Source organism: Rattus norvegicus, chromosome X (genome assembly GCF_021556685.1).
Source record: "Rattus norvegicus strain SHRSP/BbbUtx chromosome X, alternate assembly SHRSP_T2T, whole genome shotgun sequence".
Taxonomy (NCBI): Eukaryota; Metazoa; Chordata; class Mammalia; order Rodentia; family Muridae; genus Rattus; species Rattus norvegicus.
In genome coordinates this window covers 112186399-112208037 of record NC_141554.1, presented here as the reverse complement: position 1 = coordinate 112208037, position 21639 = coordinate 112186399, and the positions used below count along the sequence as shown (strand labels likewise).

At 43.1% G+C, this 21639-nt stretch overlaps 1 protein-coding gene across 3 annotated transcripts in view; it reads left to right on the top strand.

Annotated features, from left to right (window-relative positions):
- Nucleotides 1-11404: 11404 nt before the first annotated feature.
- Morc4 (MORC family CW-type zinc finger 4) overlaps nucleotides 11405-21639 on the top strand; it is a 50191-nt gene continuing 39956 nt past the window's right edge. For all 3 annotated transcript variants that reach the window (XM_087601006.1, XM_087601007.1, XM_087601008.1), the window contains exons 1-3: nucleotides 11405-11755; nucleotides 11883-11955; nucleotides 18067-18199. In XM_087601006.1, coding sequence (XP_087457132.1) covers nucleotides 11654-11755; nucleotides 11883-11955; nucleotides 18067-18199 — 308 coding nt within the window. In that variant the 5' untranslated portion in view covers nucleotides 11405-11653. The remainder of the gene's footprint in view (nucleotides 11756-11882; nucleotides 11956-18066; nucleotides 18200-21639) is intronic.

Below are 21639 nucleotides of genomic sequence, written 5' to 3'. Positions count from 1 at the left end.
TTCGATCCTCAGCTCTGGAAAAAAAAAAGATATCCGGGAATGTAGTACGCTAACTACAAGGTGAAAAACTGTAAATCTGTAATTACAGTGCAACCATGAGTTAACATGGTGGCCAGCATTAGATATGGGCAGCAGCTTCAATGAAAAGGCTTTATGGCTTATTCTATGACTATGCATGTCTGTGTATGCATGCCACATGTGTGCAGGTGTCTGCAGAGGCCAGAAGAAGGCATGCAATTTCCTAGAATTCGAGTCAGAGACAGCTCTGAGCTGCCTGAGGTGGGTGCTAGGGAGCGAACTCTAGTCTTCTGGAAGAGAAGAAATTACACATAACAAACAAACCATCAGTTCATACCCTCAGATGTAGTTTTATTCCCAGATGTATAAACTGTGGTGGTATTTTCATAATAGAAACAAGTTAACATGAATAAAAAGGGTATTGTAAAGCAAACCAGAGTTCATCTAAACAAGATGAGGCATTAGAAATGCATAACTTATTAGACATTGCTTATTTGTATGACATTGCATAATAAAAACAGTATACAAAGCTCTATATCCAAAAATGAGCTCAACTCTATAAAAAACGCGCCTGGAAATGATAGTGGAAGGTAATGTGCCAAGAGGTTAACACTGGTTGCTTCTGAAAATTAGGGTTATGACTGATTCTTATTTTATTTCTTTTTATACTTCTCTTTCCTTTTCAAATTTCTTACAGTAAGCATGTAATTACTTGCATAATCAGAAAAACATTTTTTCTAAATAAAAAGACAAGCAAGTCTCATAATCCCAATGCCTAGAAGCAGATCAGCCAATCTGTTTTGAATGTTTCCAAGGCAGTGAACCAGGCAAAAAAGTAAGAAGGATGATTTCAGAGTCCCCAGGGGAGACTTGTATAGTTAGTTCCTAGGAAACCAGAAGTTTTAGCCACTCAAAACACATGTAAGTGTTTTTGGTGTGAATCAAAACCTTCCATTAGACATAATTTCAACAGCAGCTGTTACACAACCTGTATAAACTATTTTTGGTGTGAACCAAAATTTAAACAACATAGAAACTCTGTTAACTATTTCATGGTCCTATAGGTGGAAACCTTGTCTACCACTAGCTAGAATTAGCTGCCTGTAGTTAGGAGAAATGCCTGATGTTATACTTGGGGCTGAGAAGAAAGGCTTGGCCAAGAATCAGGACAACCTTCCCTACTGCTCCTCTAACAGCTTTGTGTTACTCCTGATTTTTGAAGGCTTTTGACAGGGCTTTAAAAATCAACAGATTAAATGAAAGTCATAAGTAATTCACACCTATTCTCACAAAAATAACAGAACTATGTAAATAGTGTCATTGCCTTCTCTTGGCCTCTGGTTCCTTCCATCACGTGTAAGCAATGCTAATCGGATGTGTATCTTTATACGTTTCTCTATGATGTAGAACACGTTTAAACACACACAGTGGATAAAGTACCTCCTCTATGTCTTTTATTTGAAAAAATATAAAATCCTTGGCCCCATCCTAGGAATTTTAAAAATGAACTTTGCAAAGAAACTTAGTGAGCCCTGTAATAAAAAGGGAGTGGGGGTGGTAAATGTTCTCTACCCATTATTTTGTAATTTGCTTTTATCTCTTAATATACACGAGTCCTTTGAGGTTAATGTCTAAGAGCAAAAGTCATTGCCTTTTGATGAAAATGAGGCGATGTAGTTAGAAGTGAATTATTTAGTTTGCAAAGGACACTTATTTTTTCTTTATTCTTAAAATTTTTCATACATGTATACAGTGAACTATAATCATAGTTACCACCATTTCTTCCTTTAACTCCCTTAATATCACCCTGCCCAAATATCCCCCTCTATACTCTATGGATTTTTTTAAATAGTCCACCAAGTCTAGTTAGTACTTTCCGTGTGTGTGTGTATGTGTTTCTGGTATTAACTAGATCACGGGGAATCTATCAGTGGATATAACCTAGATAAAGAATAACTCTCCCTCCCTAGCAAATATCCACTGACAACAGCTTGCAGGTAAGGAGTGGGGTTTAGAGCTCATCCACCCTATCTATACTGGAACTTTGTAAACTATACTATGCAACCCCTCTATGCTGGAATTTTGTCTAGCTTGATCTTGTGCAGGTTGTCTGTAAGTAAGCACAACTGCTCTGAGTTGATGCGTGCAAAGAGTCAAATCATGACAGGAAGACAATATTTTGTAGCCTGCCTCTCCATCCTCCAGCTTACCAAAAATATTTTAAACAACCTTAACACATACGAAGATACGGAACACACAGCCCCAATGGCAGAAAGATCCTGCAAATTGAAAAGTGAAAGAGAAACAGGTACATTGCATTAAGAAGTATTCTGAGGTACTGTTAGTTATGAGGATGCAAGTTAAGAGATACTTTTTGAATCACTACCTGTGAAAGAGAGAGGAAAATGTGGATTGACAGAGTAGCTAATCTCTTACATAGACCCAAAGATGGTGTTCCGTGGCTGGCCAGTGAGAATCCCTCATCATTATCGTTCAAAGTCACATGACTGCCACTCAGTTTCAGCTTACAGCAGCATATCATGAGGTTCCACCCATGGACCAAGCTCAGGTTATTTCCCCGCTTTGTCTGCTGGCTAGAAGTAACTCATGCACCTCAAGTGTGTGCTTAGGAAGAGACGCTGGTAAACTCAGACTGGATGGCCTGTTCTGGCCCTCCCACTAAAACCGGTGTGTGTGTCTCTTTGTCTTTCTGGTGTTGGATCACTTCTTTATAAAAGTTTATTACTAGGCCCATCTAAGGTAGAATGTGGTGGGAATGACGAGCCCCAAGTCATGATGAACAGTTGTAGCCACAAGCTTACTTGTTTTCCTATCATCCATTGGTCTCATTTATACCAGGACCCAAAGCATACACGTTCGTTGCTAAAGGCCTATAATTATCCTCTTTCTTAAGTCCCTGAGGTCTGCATTGTGATTATCTCCATAGGCTTGCTATAAATTCCATCTAGCCATTTCCCTGCCACTATGGGTTATAATAGTCATGTGTTCCAAACAGCATAGTAGTGAATAGATACTTTTTTTATTTTGGCCTCTACACAAAGTATAGGGAATTTGCATCAGGACAGACCTCCAAACGGAAAACCCTACCAGATCTTTTACTCCCTGTCTTTTACCTGAGTTGTTATTGTTTTATACCCTACCCATGGGCACCTAAAATTTTATTGATGTGGTAGGGTCTTTAATCTCCACAGAAGTTATCTTCCATGCTGTGAGTAATTGTATATTGCTCAAGCTTCTAGTGTGGAAGCAAATTCTTGTTTTGATTAAGTGGATCAATGGGACATGCTGTGGGATAGCCAGCTTTCTTAAGCTATTTTACAGTGGTATCTTAGAGAGTTAACAGAGCTATGCAGCACAATGACAGAGGTCTATTGTGGTGTGAGGGTGTGGCTCAGAAGCAGAGTGCTTACATGACATAAATAAGAGCACTGGAGTCGATCTCCAGCACCAGAGAGAGAGAGAGAGAGAGAGAGAGAGAGAGAGAGAGAGAGAGAGAGAGAGAGAGATCCCACAAATATGTATTCATGTCTAGTTTATGTGGATCTGAACTTTCTTCTTATGTTTTCTAAACAGTTTAGGAGGGAGGACTTTAACATATCAAATACCCAAAGGCCACATATCATACACCCAAAGATGTGATGTGTTCATCTTCTCTAACAAATATGCCACCTTTGGTACAGAAATAAAAAGACAATAATTCGATGATAATACAACATCTGTCATCTCCCAAAATCTTCCCCACTCTGGAAATCAGAATTGAGGAATTCAGCATAGATCTGATTCTTACACATTGGATCTTTAAGAATGATACTAATTTCAGTATCTTTCTGATGAAAACAATATCACGGAGGCAATTCTCCATTTTTAAGCATTTTAAAAAATTGACAGACCTATGCAACGGATAAGCAAAGAAAATATACTTTAAATTTATATTTTGTTGCATTGGCTTTATCATTTGTTTCTGTGTTCTTCTATTTTCTACCAACCCATCTAATTTTTGTATGGCATTTTAAAAGTGCAGACAAAGGGCATTTCCCTCAAAACACTGCTGCATTCGTATCTTTCAAGATCAATGTTCATTCCCAGTTCTTTTTGTTTTGTGGACAGTTTCTTTGTTCATGATTCCCTTCAGGTTAACTTTTTACATAATACCATAAAAATCTTTGATGTTTTTGACAATGCATATAGCCAGCTTATCCTCCCATTTAAGTGTATCTCCCCAAACATAACATTCTCCTCGAACAAGCCTTCCTCCTTCCTGTGTGAAGCAGCACATACAACACATACCTTAAATATCCCCTTGTACACCAGTTAGACAAGTATTTTCTCCTTCTGAATGCCATGTGGCCGGGAGAAAATCTCAATTACCCACTGGAGAATGTGCCCATGGCCAGCTGGCACTAAGAGTCCAAGTTTCACAAAGCCAGATTTTGCTGAACCAACAGGACACCTCTGCCTAAGCTGAAGTAACAGGAACTCCCGCGCCTGTCCCTCGAAATAGTTAGAACATTCCTCTGCTTTTCCCTAAAGTGCTCTCACACCCTGGTCATAATTTGTCATGATAGGAAAACAAAACCTCTAAGCACACATGATTCTATTCAAAGCCAATGACCAATTCCTTGGTCCCCAAATAAGTCCCAAGAGGAGACAGCGAATAACTTTAAATCCTAGTACAGTACAAGTGGGGGATTTCTTTGGGAAAGCCTCATTCTAACTCAGTCGTTCTTCAGTTTCATGCCAACTAAGAAAAAGTAAGAAATGAGCCTTTAGTTCGGATGTACGAACAATGGAGGAAGTGGGAGAGGCTCTGGTAGAAGAGCCTTCAGCCATAAAGGTCTGGCTCTGCGCCTAAATGCTCACCTGTATGAAGAGAAAGCAAACCAGTCGAGGTGAGCCAATCCGGTAATCCTGACACTCTAGAAGATGAGACTAGATCAGTAAGCATTCAAGAGCATCTAGAACTACAAACAAACCGGAAGGAAAGAGAGAGCTAAGTAACATGGGCCAGCTCAGTGAGAGTGCTTGCTGACCACATGAAAAGGTTTGTTTGATCTCTGATAACTAAACATGTTTTTCAATAAGACAAGAAATTTAAAGCTTGGGTCCAAATTAAGGAGAAAAAAGAAATCAAATCTCAATCTGTGTATGTCTTACCCACATTAGTGCTACAGTTTGTACAAAAGATGAAGCAAAGGTCAGAAAATTTGTGTGTGGAAATTTAGTTGTGAGCCCTAGTGCTCTACCACAGGAGACAAGCCTTTCCCCTGGCTTAAGGGGACAGATTTAGGAACTGAATTACACTTAGCTCTCAGTGTGACATTTCTGGTAGAGAATTCTAATTCCATTACAATTGAGCATTTTCTTATTGTCATCACACTAGGATTGGCAGGTACAGAGAAACTGTAGGCTCCAGCCACTCCCTGGGCAAGCCTTTTCTGTCTTTATTCAGAGCAGACCTGAGCCCACATGCTAGGCAGCCATCCCTCTAACTTTCCAACACTTAGGTCTGAGTTCCAAGCCCTGATGTGCTCTCCTGAGTTTCTCACATAATTCCCTCATGTCTCTTGTGCTTCCTCCCCAGGCTTTTAGCCAGCCCTACTGTGCCCCAGTGACCTTCTTCCCCAGGGAGGGTTCCAAGCTTAATTGTGCTCAAGTGTGCTGGCCCTTTACAGGCTTCTCTTCCTGTAAAGTAGCTTCACTAATTTAGCTCCCTGGATCCATTTAGATCCCTAACTGAGTTGTCATTTGGAGAATGCGTCCTGCTTAGCCCTGCCCTTGATTCTCTTTGTATTCTGGTGATCTGTTTGCTTTCCCCGGGTCTTTACACGTTGAGTTAAAATCAAATCTATAAAACATGCCGCGCGAGTGGCTGTGATGAAATTGTTTTAAATCTCTGCTCAAAATGGTTGTTTGCATTATATTCCAAATGTTCTGGTTGGAATGCCAAAGCTTTTTCCAGTAGCAACAAGCCACTGGAGAAATAAGCATTAGGTGAAAGTCAAGCTACATCAGTAAAGTGGGAAAGGCTTTGGCTTCTAATTAGCAACTGTGGTGTTGGAAACCCTCTCCACCAGTGTGTTTCCATCTTCCATGATTCCTTCTGTGTAGTATGTAAGAAGTTACCAGGAAATGTGAAGATGAAGAAGCAAATCATAGCCTGGCATGGTGGGTACATAACTAACTGTAGTTCTCGCACCTCAGAGATAGAGGCCGGGGGATCAGGAGTTCCGGGACAACCTTGGTTGTATAGCAAGCTCCAAGCCATCTGGAGCTACGTGAGACCCTGCCTCAAATGCCTTTCCTCTCCCTCCCCCAAAGCAAGCAAATTGCATCCATCCGGTGCTTGTAACATGATTTGCGCAACTAGAGCCAGTGTCCAGTCTGAACTTAGACCCCTATCAGAATCACATGAAGTGGTGTGAGGAGGGTCTGAGAATGTGCATTTACGACATACTGCCCCAGGTGCTGCAGGTGCTGTTGGACTAGTGTAAACATATTGAGAACCTCGGCTCTGGGGGCCATGCTGAAGAGACAGGAAGGTCAAGGGACTCTGGACCCAGCGGAACTCGTGCGGAGGCAAAGATTGCATCACATGATGTGTAAGAGGTTCTAGCCGGCCACAAGCAGGACTCGGCTGTCTACTCCTGGGCCTCAGTAGTTCTAGAGTACAAGTTAAACCCAAGGCCTCGTGACAAAATTCCTGCCCTTTGTGGAGTTTTTCTAACTCTTGCTGTCATGTTGCATTCTTCCCACACGAGGAGAGAATGGTGGAGGGAACTGAGGCGCTAATCCTCCCTGGAGCCAGGGGCCCAGGATGAGCCCTGAGTTTCAGAGCAGTAGCAGTTGAGAACTACCTACAGTGACTCTCAGGCTGATAGCCCCATGAGGCGGCTGAGAAAGCACATCCTTGAAAAGCCCGAGCCATGCTGACCGGTGCTCCATGCTGACCGGTGCTCCTTGACATAGGGGACATGAGGTAATGTGTGTCCTTAGAACTGAGGGGCCTGTGACAGTTGAGAGACAAGCAGACCAGGCAGGGGCAGCTTGAACATACACGGGGGGTTTCGTTGCCATGGGTCAGGTTCTGAGGTGACTTCATTTTTCTAGTTTTGAGTTTGCAAGAACTCTGCCAGTTTACATACAAGGCAAACTAGTCTTCAAACCATTGTTTGGATTGGGTAGTTTGGATTCAGAGGCGAGAACTAAGAGTACAGAGTTCTATGAGGCTTTACAGGGGGCATTCCCTCAATGATAACCTATTTGCTTCTCCCAACAACGATGCATGGCAGGCCAAGAGTTCCATTTCTTTCAATGACTTCATAGCTTTAGAGAACATGTGTGACTTTTCTAATATTTTATAGCTTATGATACTTGGATTCCAACTGCAATCTATCTCCAAAAGCCTTCCTCCATGTGCACCATTGCTCCCACTTTATTATTGAGACCCCCAACCTTCAGCAACTGCAAGGCAATGCTGGTGGTCACAGTACAAAGATTATTCCTTCTCCTGGAATGGCTTTGTTTGAAGAAAGCCTAAGATGCCTAAGGTTGTATATCATCCCTGGGTGATAACCCCATATCCAGTGACTGTTCCAAGGTGCCTCATAATATATCTGGCTCCCTGGTGCAAACAACAACCTCGTGGAGAGATTCCATGGAGATCTTCTGAAGTGTCCCCAAAGCTGTTTTAATTTCCACTTCCTTCTCTGGCCAGCACTGTTATCTTTTCCCCTGCAGGTGTTTATCCCGAGAGCGACCCTTATCCTTCTACCCAGATGCTCTGGTTCAGCCTGCTTCCTTGGGAACATTATCTGTTTCTACGATCACAGGCCAGTTGAGAGGAGGAGTCAGGACAGGAACCAGTGCCTTCCTATGCTCAGCTTTTAAAAGGCACCTTGAGGATCTTCCGGCTTCAGCACGTCCATCCGGGCACTTGGGGTATGTGACCTTACCGAATAGGTCAAACTAAATGAGAAACTCACACATATCCTGGGTCCCACAGTCTGACAATTGCCAATAAATTCAGTGTGATTCCTCCAGGGAAAGGCATTCAACCCTGTCCAGGTGAAGAGAGGGCATGAATAGCAAAGATCACGTAGACGGTTGAGAACTCATTACCCAAAGCCCTAGAGCAAAGGGGATCTGACCTTTATTCCTACACCTCCGCCGCGGGACAGAAACTCACAGGAATGAACCAGGGTCCTGCTACATCCTGTAGAAGCATTTCCTGGTTCTGTGTAGCAACCCCCCAGAGTTTCCCAGCAGCCCAGTACTCTGGAATTCATCTTCCTTCACTAAATAGGCCAGCTGCTGCAGAAGCCTTGTTTGGAGGTGACATAGTGAAACTTTATGTCATGGTCCTTTGATTACCCTGTGGGGCAGCAATAATAGAATTTGCATAGATTAATTTTACTGTCTTCTTTAGTGCTACCTAGTGGCACCAAAGCTAGAGGAGGCCAGGCCCAGGCCTCTTAGCAGCTCACTCGTCTCTGGGGAATCACTTTTGACACAGAAAGCTAGAGGGGGGTCTGAGAAATGCTTGGAACCCCAGCTACCAATCATGCTAAATGTTTATGGGACCACAAACCCCAAATCCCACATTGGTAAAAATACATTCACAATGCCCAGAAGCAAGCAAGACAGGAAGACCATACATGCACAACTTAGAAGAAGACAGTTAGTGAGCCTGTTGAGAGATGGCCAAGGCTTGAATGTAAAAATCAAGAGAACAAGCCTTTCCAGGTGATATGCTATGTTTATGGAGGAAGAATTTGACAGTGGGTCATTCTGAAATTTCTCAAAACAAAACGAAAAACATACAAAAAACCAATACATTATTTCAACACGTTCGTCAGGGCTTGGTGCGGGCCTGTGACTAACTCTAGTTACTTGGAATATTGAGATGACAAATGTTCAACTTCCTTGGGCTACAAAGTAATTTCAAGGCCAGCCCAGGAACCTTAATGAGAAGCCATCTCCAAAGCAAAGGTAAAAAGTGAACTGGGGAGACACAGTTTGGTGGTGGAGTGACAAGGCCCAATCCTAGTACACATGTATGCAAAGCTCTCAGTATGATGAAAACGAAAACCACAGTGCAGTGATACCCCACTCTAGTTAAAATGACAAAATGACAAAAAAAATTGCTGGTATGGATGTAGAGAAAAGGAAACCTTTATATACTGTTTCTACGGATGCAAATTAGTACATCCATTATGAAAAAAAAATCGTGGAGCTTCCTCAAAACATTTAAACGTGGAATTAGCTAGAATCAAACACAGAATTATCTAGAAATCCACAAACTGGGGACAATGACATCGCTGTAGAGGAGGAGACATGCACTCATGTTAGTCACAATAGCTATAACTTACACTTAACTTAAATGTCTAACAACAAGTAAACTGGGAAGGGGGTAAGAGAGGCAATCATCAGTAGAAGTTGGCCAGCAGGTAAGTTGCTAGAAGGAATAAAGTATGGTATTCCCCTCATCAATGAGGCATCTATGGTGAGCAATAAATAAAGTATTGTAAACTTCCAAATAGCTAGACTTTCTTCCCTTTCTTTTCTTTTTCCTTTTTTCTTGGATATTTTATGTACTTACATTTCAAATGTTATCCCCTTCCCCTCTCAGATCCCCCCTCCCCCTCCCCTACTTCTACGAAGATGTTCCCACTCCCACCCACCCACTCCCACCCAACCGCTCCTACCTCAACACCCTGGCATTCCCCTACACTGGGGAAAGATAGCTAGACTTTAAAATTTTTTTCATTACAAACAGAAAATAAATGTAATGCTGGGTCTGGAGGCCCTCCGCTGTGTCCGAGCACGTGCTGAGGAGGAAGGAAGACACAGGGCCAGAGGCGGTCTGCCTGAGCTAGGTAGTAAGTGTCTCGCAAACAAAGGGGTCTGTCGAAATCAGTCATTTAGGAAAGTGCTTGCTCTGCAAGGAAAAGGACCTAAGTTCAATCCCCAGAACTCGTGTTCTTAAAAAAAAAAAAAAAGCCAGGGTTAGTGTCCTTTTGTAATCCTTACCACCCGGAGACGGGAGATGAGACGGGAAATAAACAGATTGCTGGCTGGCTACTCACCCTATGCTTACTTGGTGACTTCTAGGCTGTTGAAAGACCCTGTCTCAACAAACAAGACGATAACCTTTGGCTTCCACCTACAAATGCACACAGCCCACACGAAAACCTCCCCATCCACATGAACACATATACGCATGCGCGCACACACACACGTACAAAAGAAGGCTGGAGAAGTGGTTTAGTTGGTAAAACACTTGAGAACCCCGAGTTCAGATCCCCAGCACCCACATAAAAGTGACTGTAACCCCAGTGCTGAGAGAGTTGGGAGTAGTGACCAGTAGATCCCTGGCTAAATTGGTAAGCTCCAGATGCAAGAGATAATGGTGGTATGGTGTTGGCGTAAAGGACCGTGTTTGATACCAACACTACATGAAATAAAAGGATATGAAGCCAACACGCTAACCATCCCCATTCAACCATGAAGAACCCACAGCATGTATAAATGTAGATATACAACAGGCATTGCCCTTTAAAAGTCGAATATTGGGGCAGGGAAATGGCTCAGTGTTGAAGATGGCTGAGACTACCAGGCCTGAGACTTGAGTTTGAGCCCCAAGCTCACAGGAGGTGGTAGACGGTGAGAACTTATTCCCTCAAATTGTGTGCTGATCTCCATATGTGCACACAGACACACAAACATACAAAATAAGTGGGTGCAATAATGAATAAATAAGAAACTTTAAAATTTGAAAATCCATATGACTTAGGGGCTAGGGTGATGGTCCAGGGGGTAAAGTGCTTCAGTGTAAGTGGTGTACAAACAACAGGCCCCGAAGAGTACAAACACACAAACCTGTGTATTACTTTGTGCGCATTCTATAACTTAATCAATTCCCTATTCGCAGTAAGTAAATTCAGTTTCTCCCATTATAAAGTCTCCCTGGCTGTTTGAAGGATCGGTAGGCAGTTTGCCAATTGCATTCTAGAAAGTTCCTGGTGCTTCCATACACTTTCGAAGCAGCTAGTGGGAATAATTTCCCTTAGCTCCAGTCTATTATCTTCCCAGATAGCAAAACTGCAGTCCTTCAAAATTGAAAGACTTGTCTTATCCTGCCTGTTAGTCATGCAGCCTAAGTGGGACTCCAGAAATCCCATGCACGCTCTCCCTCCTCTTGCCACATTCCCGCCCCTCCCCACGCACCGCCATCCCCCCTCCCCTTGCGCTTTCCCGCTCGGCCGCCTGGCCTATGGCAAACGCCAAGAATTAATTAGGGGCGGGGATGGAGGAGCGTCTGTCAGGAGATCGCCATATTTCTGTACGGCCCAGGGGCAGCCCTGGCAGTCGGTGGGTCAGGAGAGGTGCTGACAAGGCGGGGCGGGCAGACGCTGTGTTCCTCCGGCTTCACCCCTCCCGCTGGGGACAGGTGGCTGCAGCGCGCCCCGCCTCTGCCAGCTGCGAGTGGGAACGAGAGAGGGCCAGTCCGGGACGGCCACCGCCAGCTGCGAATCGGGGGACAGCGCGATCTAGTGCGGGGACAGCCGGCCCAGGGGTCCGGCAGCAGCAAACCGGTATCCTGGCGGCCAAAAAAATGCTCCTCTACCGAGGGGCCCCTGCGGCCCCCGGAACGCCGAGAGGCGGACTGGCCCGGGCGGGCAGCGTCCCGCAGGCCTTCAGGATCCGCCTGAGCACGGTAGGTCGGGGGCCCCCGAGGGGACGGACTCCCGCGAGCGCGCACGGGTCCCAGAGCTGCGGGGGGCGCGCGGGGAGGGCCGGGCGAGCGAGGCCTCACGCGGGACGGGACCTTCTCTCGTCCCCAGATAAGCCCCCGCTACCTCCAGAGCAACTCCTGCAGCCACACGCGACCCTTCAGTGCCATCGCGGAGCTGCTAGGTGAGTGACGAGGGCGGGCCGGGTGGCGGGTCGCAAGCCCAGGGCAGAGGTGCCAGCGTGGTGCTGTGGACGCGAGAGGAATGCACGAGGCGCGTGGGGCGGGTCCGCCCGGGGCGGGCTGGGGGGCCTCGGCCACGGTGTTCTCTTGTGTGTGTGGGGGGGGGGCGGACAGAAAGGGTGGGGTGGGGGCGACAGGACAAGATCGTGCCCTGAAAGCTGAGGACGGGAGGTGTGTACGAAGAGTTTGGTAGGGTTCCCGCGCTGTTGTTCTGTCTGGATCGTGATGTTCCAGTCACTTTAGGATTCTTAGTTAATAATCAAAGAGCAATGCATAAAAATATCGGGCCCCGAGGCGCCTGTATTCGACCGAGGCTGGCGACCGACAGAGGGCCCCAGCCTGGCAAAGGAACAGTGCAGAGGGCCATGTAGAGTAGTTGGAAAGATCTGGAAACGACTTCTTTAACTTTAGAGACTAAAGTCTAGGAATGATGGGCCATCTCTTAAGAGATGATGACACGAGTGCATTTGGCTCCCGGAGACTGCAGAGGGCTGGGTCCGTAGTCCACGAGCGCCCTCACACCGCTGGAATGAATACGGAGGCCTTAAGGACTTAACCTCTGGGTGCACCAGTGCTTGCTCAAAAAACATTTTCACTTGATTCCTTGGAGCTGAGTGTATTGCTTCTGCACTAATGTGCTGTTCAAAAAGCAAAGATGAAAAGCAGTTCTGCGCAAAATGCAGCAGAGCAAGCACATTATAAATATTTCAAAAACTGAAAGAAGGGAGACAGATTTATGGGGCTGGTTAGCACAGAACAAGACTCTTGAAAATGGTTTCAGAGCTACATGAATGAACCCCGGTGGGGACTTAAGACATCGCTGTGGCCAGGTCAGGAGACTTGTAAAGATGTTGGTGAGCCACAGGAAGAGTCGGAAGAGCGATCCAGAAGATGATGGAGAATTTTGATGATTAGTTTGGCTATAGTCCAAAATAGTATAGAGTAGGTTGCTGATTGCTTTCTAGAAAGTTCAGGAAGAAAGTGGCTGAGGCGACTCTTTTAGGTTTTCCCCTATGGTTTGCTCTCTCTCTCCCTCCCCCCTCCCTCCTCCCTCCCCCCTCTTCTTTCCCTTTTTTGAGATATCGTCTCGTTATGTAGTCCAGCTGGCCTGAAATTTGCAGCCTGGTCTGCCTGGGTCTGCTTCCCAATGCTAGGATTGTAGGCACAGGCCACTACACTCAGTTCACTGTACACTATTTTTAAAGCATTAAATTTAAAAAAACCATAGACCTGATCTAAGATGACTATCATGGATGGGAATATGTGTATATTGTGTGTGTGTGTGTGTGTGTGTGTGTGTGTGTGTGTGTGTACAGACGATGCTTTTAAAACCAAGTCACAAGTATTAACAGGGAAAAGGAACATCAGAGTGTTGACTGGTAATCCCAAATTTTCATTTTAGCTTTTCCTTCAACTGTTTTCTCTACTTCCTCATTAATTATTAGGAAACCATATACATTTATTATACATCTACTATGCACAAGGTCACCAAGATAGGTAAAAATGGATATAATCAAGATCTACTTTATTAACAGGTATGAAGCATGTAAAACCAGGTTCACCACTTCTGTAGCAAGCAAGTAGAAAAGGACATGTGCGGAGAGATTTACACACGTGCTGTAGGAGTGCAGATGGACGAGGAATGACTTAAGTTTGTCAGACCAGAAGGGTCAGAAAGGCTTTGTGGAGGAGGGGACACTTGAGAAGCGATTCGAAGGGTTGGGACCTGTGGATATGGTGAGTGTAGGAACATTCCGCTCCCAAGGAACACGTGGATGAGCAAAAGCATGAAGAATATCTTCTAGGTCTCTGAATTTAATTACAGCACTGAGTTCACAAATAGGAAACTGTACACCTTTAAAGCATTTACAGAGAGCTTTCGAGAATATTTTTGTGCCTTTATCCTTGGAAGTGGGTGGCATTTTTTTTTCTTTCCAAGTTGAGTCAACAAAGGTCTGGGAAATTAGTGTACTTTTCTAAGGTTACATGTCTAGTAAGTGGCACGTTTAGGCTGCAGACACAGGTCATTTTACTTCAAATTCTAAGTAGGAAATGAGGTTAGAAAGGTGAGATGGAACCAGGATGTGACTGAGAGGTTTGGCATTTGACCTGTTAGCCTGACAAAGGTCCTGATTAGATCTCTGCTTCAGGATGCTTGGTCTTACAGGGGTGTAGCTGGAGACGTGGATTTTAATTATTGATTCTGAAGCAATCATAGTAATACAAATGAGAAGGAACAAACCTTATACATTTAAAAAATGATTATAAAAGTAGAAAGAGCCTGAGGGCATATAGAACAGAAAGAGATTAAAGTGATTTTTTAAAAAAAGATTTCTTTTTTATGAATGTTTTACCATGTATTTAAGTGTACCGCGTACATGAGTAAAGGCTAGAGGTAGGTGTCAGTTCCCCCTGAACTGGAATTATAGACAGTTGTAAGCCACCATGTGGGTACTGGGAACCAAGCCCAGATTCTTTGCAAGAGAGGCAATTGATTTTAACCACTGAGCTATCTCTTCAGCCCATAAAAATGACTTTTTAAACAGGAATCAAACTCACAGTTTCACACATACCAGACAAGTATTCCATTGAGCTAAAACTCCAGTCCCTAAAATGGGTTTTGCGATTCATGCTTGCCATTTGAATGTAGAATGTAAAATCTCTCCCTCCCTTTCCCTCCCTCCCCCCCCCCCCGTTTGTGTAAAAGTAGCCTTGTGACCAAAGATGATGACCTTACTTTTAGACATTTATGTATTTGCAAGTTGTGTTGTAGTGCCTGTCCCTGGCAACCGAGCAAATATCCATGAACTGGAAGAGCAACAGACAGGAGGCTTGTGAAATACCATTTCAAAGCAGTCTCCCATTCTTTATCTCTCTTGTCACTGAACAACTTGCTTAACATCTCCCCTACCCCCACTCCCCGCCAGGTTCTGATGAGGTATGAGTCTTCTCTTACAGAGCATTTTTTAGAAGACAAGGAATCCTGTGGAGCGGGTGCATGTGCAACAGCTTAGAATATTAAGATTCTCATGTTCTGGCTAAAGTAACTTGGTAGTCAAAGGTGGAAAAGAGTCCTCTCGATAAGGAATTGGTACAGAGCAGGACAGGAAAGTTAAGACTCTGCTAGTCTATGGAATTGTGAAGTCAGACTAGACAGATGAAGCTAGGGCAGCTCTCACCCAGCTACAAGGTAAAGGAGAAGAGTAAGTGTTCTCTCATTGTATCTCTTGGTAGCCTAAATGGTCTGGGCTCAGGTAGACAATAGAGTCCCTGGGATGCGATAAGATATGCCACATGTTGGATGACTCTTACGGTGCTGAACAGCAAGGCATAGGATTGAAACTCCCTGCCTTGTTGGTGCCCTGTAAGTTCATCCATTGAGGTGAGGCTGGTCAAGTTATCATTTCATTTGTTGACAGAAGGCCACATAGAAAGTACGTGCAAAGCCCTTCCTGTCAGCCCATGCCTGCTGATCTCTATGTCCCTCATATTCCATCAGACACTGACCTCTGTTGGGTCCCATATTCTCTGCACTTTGTGAACCCTCAGCTCTTGTATGACAGCTCCAGACAGCTACCATGTAACTCATGAACTGCCCCTGTTCAGATTCCTTGATATGCTCCTACAAAACAAACAAACAAAAACGGCCTAGCAGCATTTGGCCAAAGCTTTCATTAGAGAGAGAGAGAGAGAAAGAAAAAAAAGAATTGATTTTGTTGATTTTGTTAGAAACCCGCAAATTGATTCATTTCATGTCCCAGTGTCTAAGTGTGTAATTGGAGTCGATGTGTGTTACGTGTTTGAATTGTGGATGTCCACAAAGTATTAGGGGAAAGTCCCTGGTATTCATCAGTTTCCACGTATAAATGATATCCATCCGGTTGACAAGTTGTATTGGTCTCAATGGCTTTGGCCGTCTACCAGGAGGAGTGACTGATAAAACTCTGCGTGCCAAGTAAAATTTCCTGAATGCTGACAGATATAAAATGCTCGGTCCTTCTGATGGTTAAGGAAAAGAAAAACTCTGCCTCTTACAAAGTAAAGAACTACATTTCTGTTAATGTCACCATTACTTACCAACACATAACTTCAAAAATATAGTCTCAGTACCATTGCCACAGTTACATGGGGCTTAGATCATACTTGGACCTTACAGATTGACTCTAATAGACCTTGGAACCCTTCTAGAGCTTTCCAGATATTTTTTTAGATTACAGCCAGTGACAATTTTATCAATGGTTTTGACAGCACTGCATTGTTGTAGCACTTGAAATTAATCAGTGTCTCATTTTATTTGGCAGACATTCCACACATGTGAGTGGTTGTAACTGATACTGATAATTGTATTGTTTTAAAAATATATATTTTGATTGTAAGAGATGTTGCCAATGCAGAAAATGGCATGATTTGATCAACGATATTGATGCAAAAATTCAATCAGAATTCCACTTGGCTATCTCAACCCAGCTGTATGGTATCGGTAAAACCATATAGAATGTCTGCAAGAGAAAGACATATAGATATATAGAAGGGAAGGTATTGCTTCAAAGACTATTTGAAATAGAAATGACTTAGGTACCTAGATGTGTAAATCCATTTTGTGTCACTAGAACAAAATTCCTGAGGATCAATGCATTGTAAATAAGTTTATTTGGATCACCATTCTGGTGCCTAGAAAGTCCAAATGGCATCATGCCAGCAGTCCTCAAAGGGCCCCCTAGCTGCATCACAAGGCATCACAATGTGCCAGAGAAGTCAAAACAGAGCTCAACATGTACCGAAAGGAGCCAAACACACAGGGTGGCCTTGGACTGAAACAACCCATTTTATCGGAAACTAATCTAGTCTTTCTGATCTGACAGAATTACTCCCTTCCAAGGTAGCATACTCACTGACCAATTACCTCTTACTAGACCTTGCTTCTTAAAGGGTCTGCCATCTCATTACTGCACTGGAGACGGAGCTTCTAGATAAGCCTTTAGGGGACAAACCATATTCAGACAACAGTATATAGAATGTACTTCTAACAGGGTTAGTGATCCCTAATGAGACTAGCAATCCACATATGTTAATAACTGTGTAAACCAGTGACTATGGAAATAGATGTAGCCTTTCAAATAGTGTCATTCATTCTCTGACATGGAAGGCATGACACATTTAATCTGGTTAAGTTTGATGTCTTTGGAGACTTAAATAATTAGCTGTTTGTGATGATGTACTTCAGGAGGAACCATGGAAGATTCTATGGAGATTTCTACTTTAATTCAGTTTTCCATTTCAAGGGGTAGACAGCCTCCCATTTAATATAGAGAAAAGCACCAGAATCACGTTCTCTCTAAACAGACTCACTGTCATCACTGGGATTTCAGCAGTCAATTACATGCTTTAATTTTAACCCCTGACTCCTTCAGGTCCTTATAACTATAAAAAGGGATTACAAAAATACCACCACCCCCTTCTCTTTTATTGAGACAGGTTCTCACTATGTATATCTGCCTGTCCTAGAACTCACAGAAATCCCCCTGCCTCTGCCTCGAGAATGCTGGGATTAAAGGTGTGTGCCACCCCACCAGTACCCATGTTCTTTAACAGGGGGAGATGATATTAAAAAGCAGGAAGTAATTTTTCTAAAGGAACTGTAATGTGCATAGGATACATTCCTTTTTACCCAATCTGCTGGTTCAACTTTTCCACTCTGGCCACATTTTACTGTTCATGAGCTGTAAAGCGTCTTGTGAGGCAAGAAGTAAGAAAGGCAAACCAAAGCAAAATGCTTCGCAAAGAACATGCTTTCCCCGACTTTTGTAGGGAGAAGGTAAGATTGCACTGTTATCCATTATGTGAAAACTGGGAATCTGCTGAGTGGCTCTACCTTGCAGTCATGGCTGCTATCCTCCGTAACTTAGTAAGCCAACCACAATTACTGCCTCCTTAAGCACAGGGACAATTCATAGGAAGGAATTAAAGACAGATTTACGTAACTGGCTACTGACTGGAGATTTTGATAGATTATTGAAAGGAGGGGTCTAATATCACGTGTCTATCTTTTGCAGATAATGCTGTAGACCCAGATGTATGTGCCAGAACGGTCTTTATAGATGTTGAGGAAGTCAAGAACAAACCTTGTTTGACCTTTACTGATGATGGATGTGGCATGACCGCTCACAAGCTCTACCGAATGCTCAGGTAAAATGTCTCTATTCTATTTCTTTTTAATCTTGACTTCGCAAACTCTAAGGCCCCATAACTTTCCATAATATTTTAACTTACTTCTATTTACCCTGTGAACATTGACTAAGCATATTTTAGTATCAAGATATGGATCGTGAGGCAGACAATATTTCTGCCTTCACGGAACTTAGAATGCAGCTGGCAAGTAAGATGATTAAGGCGAGTAACCATAATAAAATCCTGAAGGCATAATAATAGAAAAGCATGAGATTCATGGGTAAGTCCACAGGGGAACGCAGTCTGACAGCAGAAGTCTGTTAGTTAGCCCTTCAAATTGAGATGTGAAGGGTGAGTCGGATTTAACCAGGTAAGAAAGGGTAGGAATCCTGGAGTGACAGTCCCAGAAAAGAATAAAATGCTCTATGTGACAACTTGGATTTCTTCATTTATCTGAGACCTTCCTTAGTTCCTAACTCACCCACACTCATTCTTAAAGCCACAAGTGCTGGAGTTGGGATGACTCATGTGTTAGAACTGTGAGAGAGAAATAAACAGAATTCCCATACACAATCTTACAAGGTTTTACAGTACGACTGAGCAGTTGAGAAATGGTATTGATAAGCTGAAGGTACATTCATATAGTCATCCCGAGTTCATTTCATTCTTTTTAGCCGTTCATGGTTGAGAATGTGCTTTATTGCCTTCCCATATCACTCTGTTCAAGACGGGTGTTTCCTCAACTCTTTCCTTCTTTATTTTTCCTTTCTAGCAGATGTGGTTGTTAACTCTCCATGTGCTTCCTGAACTAGAGCATGTAAACCATGGGTAACAATGGAGCAGTGCCAAGGAGGAGGGAGGGGGCTCAGCACCCTAAAAAATGAAAGACAAGTTCATTGTGTTGTGGTTTTATGCGAAAGTTTTATGAATTAGCTGTTTATGGGGAAATCCCTTTGATCTTTGAAAGAAACAAAAATAACATTGGGTCAAAGTTAGTGGTTATGTTTTACTACTAAGCAGTCTATATCTTTTGCCTTAGTCTCTGTTTTAAAAACTAATTTTGTTTTATGCATATGGATATTTTGCCTACATGTTTATATCTCAGATCCCCCAGAGCTGGACTTACAGACAGCTGTGAGCTTTCATGGAGGTGCTGGGAATTGCACTTAGGATCTTTGGAAAAAACAGCTGGTGCTGGTAACCACTGGCCCATCTCCCCAGTCCTTCTCTTATTCTTTCTTAATTAGAAGACTATTTGAGTGCCAGATATGGAATTCATGCCTGCAATCCCAGCACTTGGGATCCAACTTATTCCCTAAAATTAACAGTGCATACTCAAAGAAAGACAACTTTGGTAGGCTAGAACTATAATATTTTTGTCTAATTCTATATTACTATATTTTTTCCCTAAAATTGTTGGTCACACAGCCACGTTGTTTTGTATGTGGTTACGTGTATATACATGTTTGTATATCTGTGGCACATGCATGTCCATATGTGAGGCCAGAGGTTGACGTCAGATGTCTTCCTAAATTACTCTCCAACATTTTTTTTGCCCCAACAGTGCCTCTTACTGAACTTAAATTTCCTTTCAGCTAGACTAGCTTGCTAGCCATTCTCAGATAGATAACCCTTTGCTCCCATGCCCTCAGTGGTGGGATTACAGGCATGCTGTGTGGGGTGCAGGTCCTCTTGCTTATACATCACACAGTTTACTCGCCAAGCCACCTCCATAGCGTCTATCGAAGATCACCTGACTTCCTCCCACAGCATCTTAGTTCAGTTACATGGGCATCAGACAGTAGGTCCAGCAAATACAAATGCCTGTAGCAAATACAAACACATTCCACAATTTTTCCTGTGTAATTATTTATATGAAAGTTGATACAGTTATAAGATAGAAAGAAAGAAGAAGGTGGTTTAAAAATAATTTCAGGGGCTGCAGAGATGGCTGCACTTCCAGAAGACTTACTTAGGCTTAGGTTCCAGCTTGGTGAAAGTGCCTTTGCCTACTGAGACATCTTCATGCCTCACAAAATGACATTTGAAGCAGAATAAGAAGGATCAGTATCATCCCATTCAAAATAGGGTTAGAGTTAGAGCACTTGTTCTTTATATTTAAAACTTAATTTTAGAAAGCAGTGTCAATGGGTACTTAATGTAGTATGTAAACGTGAATCAGCTAAAACATATCATTTATTTAAAGAAGAGCGTTTAGTCCAATCCTAACATCCACCCCAAGACTCTATTTCCCACAATTTTTTTTTTAGCAGTGCTTTGCACATGACCAGCAGGTATTGTTTTAACTGGTCTATATAGCCTTAGCTTACCACAAATTTTGAGGGAAAAAATCATTCTAAACTCTACAGGTAGTTTTGAAGATTACTGTATAAATTATTTTTTTCTATTTTTCATCTTATGGCATACTTACCTTGTATTTGGAAAAAAATAATAGAAGCCATTGTGCAAAGTATGCCAAATCATTGCGCCTGTCACTGTCGGGTGACCTCTAACATTTATTGGTATCCTGTGCCTGTTTTCCTGACTCATTATGCTCCTCTTCCTGTTTTCTGGCTGATAAAGCAGGGTGTGTAACTGAAGGAGTAGTGTCTTTCATAAACACAGAATCCCATGAAAATTTAACTCAAAAAGGAAAGTCTGGGCTGACTAGGTACTTCCTCTGAGTGACACAGCACTTGCCTGGCATGTGCAAGTCTCTGTGTGTAACTCCAGCTCCTCAAGAACCAAACTAAATGAAAGAAGACCTTTCATTCAGTTTGTTTAAGGGCTACTGTCTTTTTCGGCTTCTTGGATAGTATGTTAATCTGGATATACATGTATCCTATATGACCTTTCCCAGAAAGGCGGAAAGCCCCTTCGAAAGATCAAGGATTAAAAAGAAGCACGGAGCCCGGGGAAGCACAGAGCCCGGGATTGAAGGCTTTTGCTGCCTCTGCTCAGAATCATGTATCACAGTAGGTCTGTTCCAAAACAGCAGCTGGAGAGTAACCGTATGCTTGTCAGTTACAGTTACTTATAGTACGTGTTACATCACCACGATATCTAGGAAACAAACGTGCAAATGCTTGCTCATGCATTTCCCTGGATTTTTTTTTTTTTTTGCTATTCCTGGCATCTTCAGGGTAGTCAAGAGGTAGTGGCTGTGCTATTATACTCCATCAAAAGTGCCAGGTTCCAAATCCATTCGCTTATAAACATTGTTACTTGTCACAAGAGACGATGGAAGAAGAGAGACTTAGTGAAGATGAACCATCCAAGCCAAGATGGTGCTTCTGAAATTCCCTTAGCCATAGAAAGCGACATAAACTTTACTCGCACTTTTCAGTCATTAAGCATGGTGAGCACTTTTGTATTCGGTATTTGCAGTTAAAGAGAATACTTAATGCGGGACCTTGGGTGAAAATCAAAGAGCACATGGAAAAGGTAGTGAGAAAAGA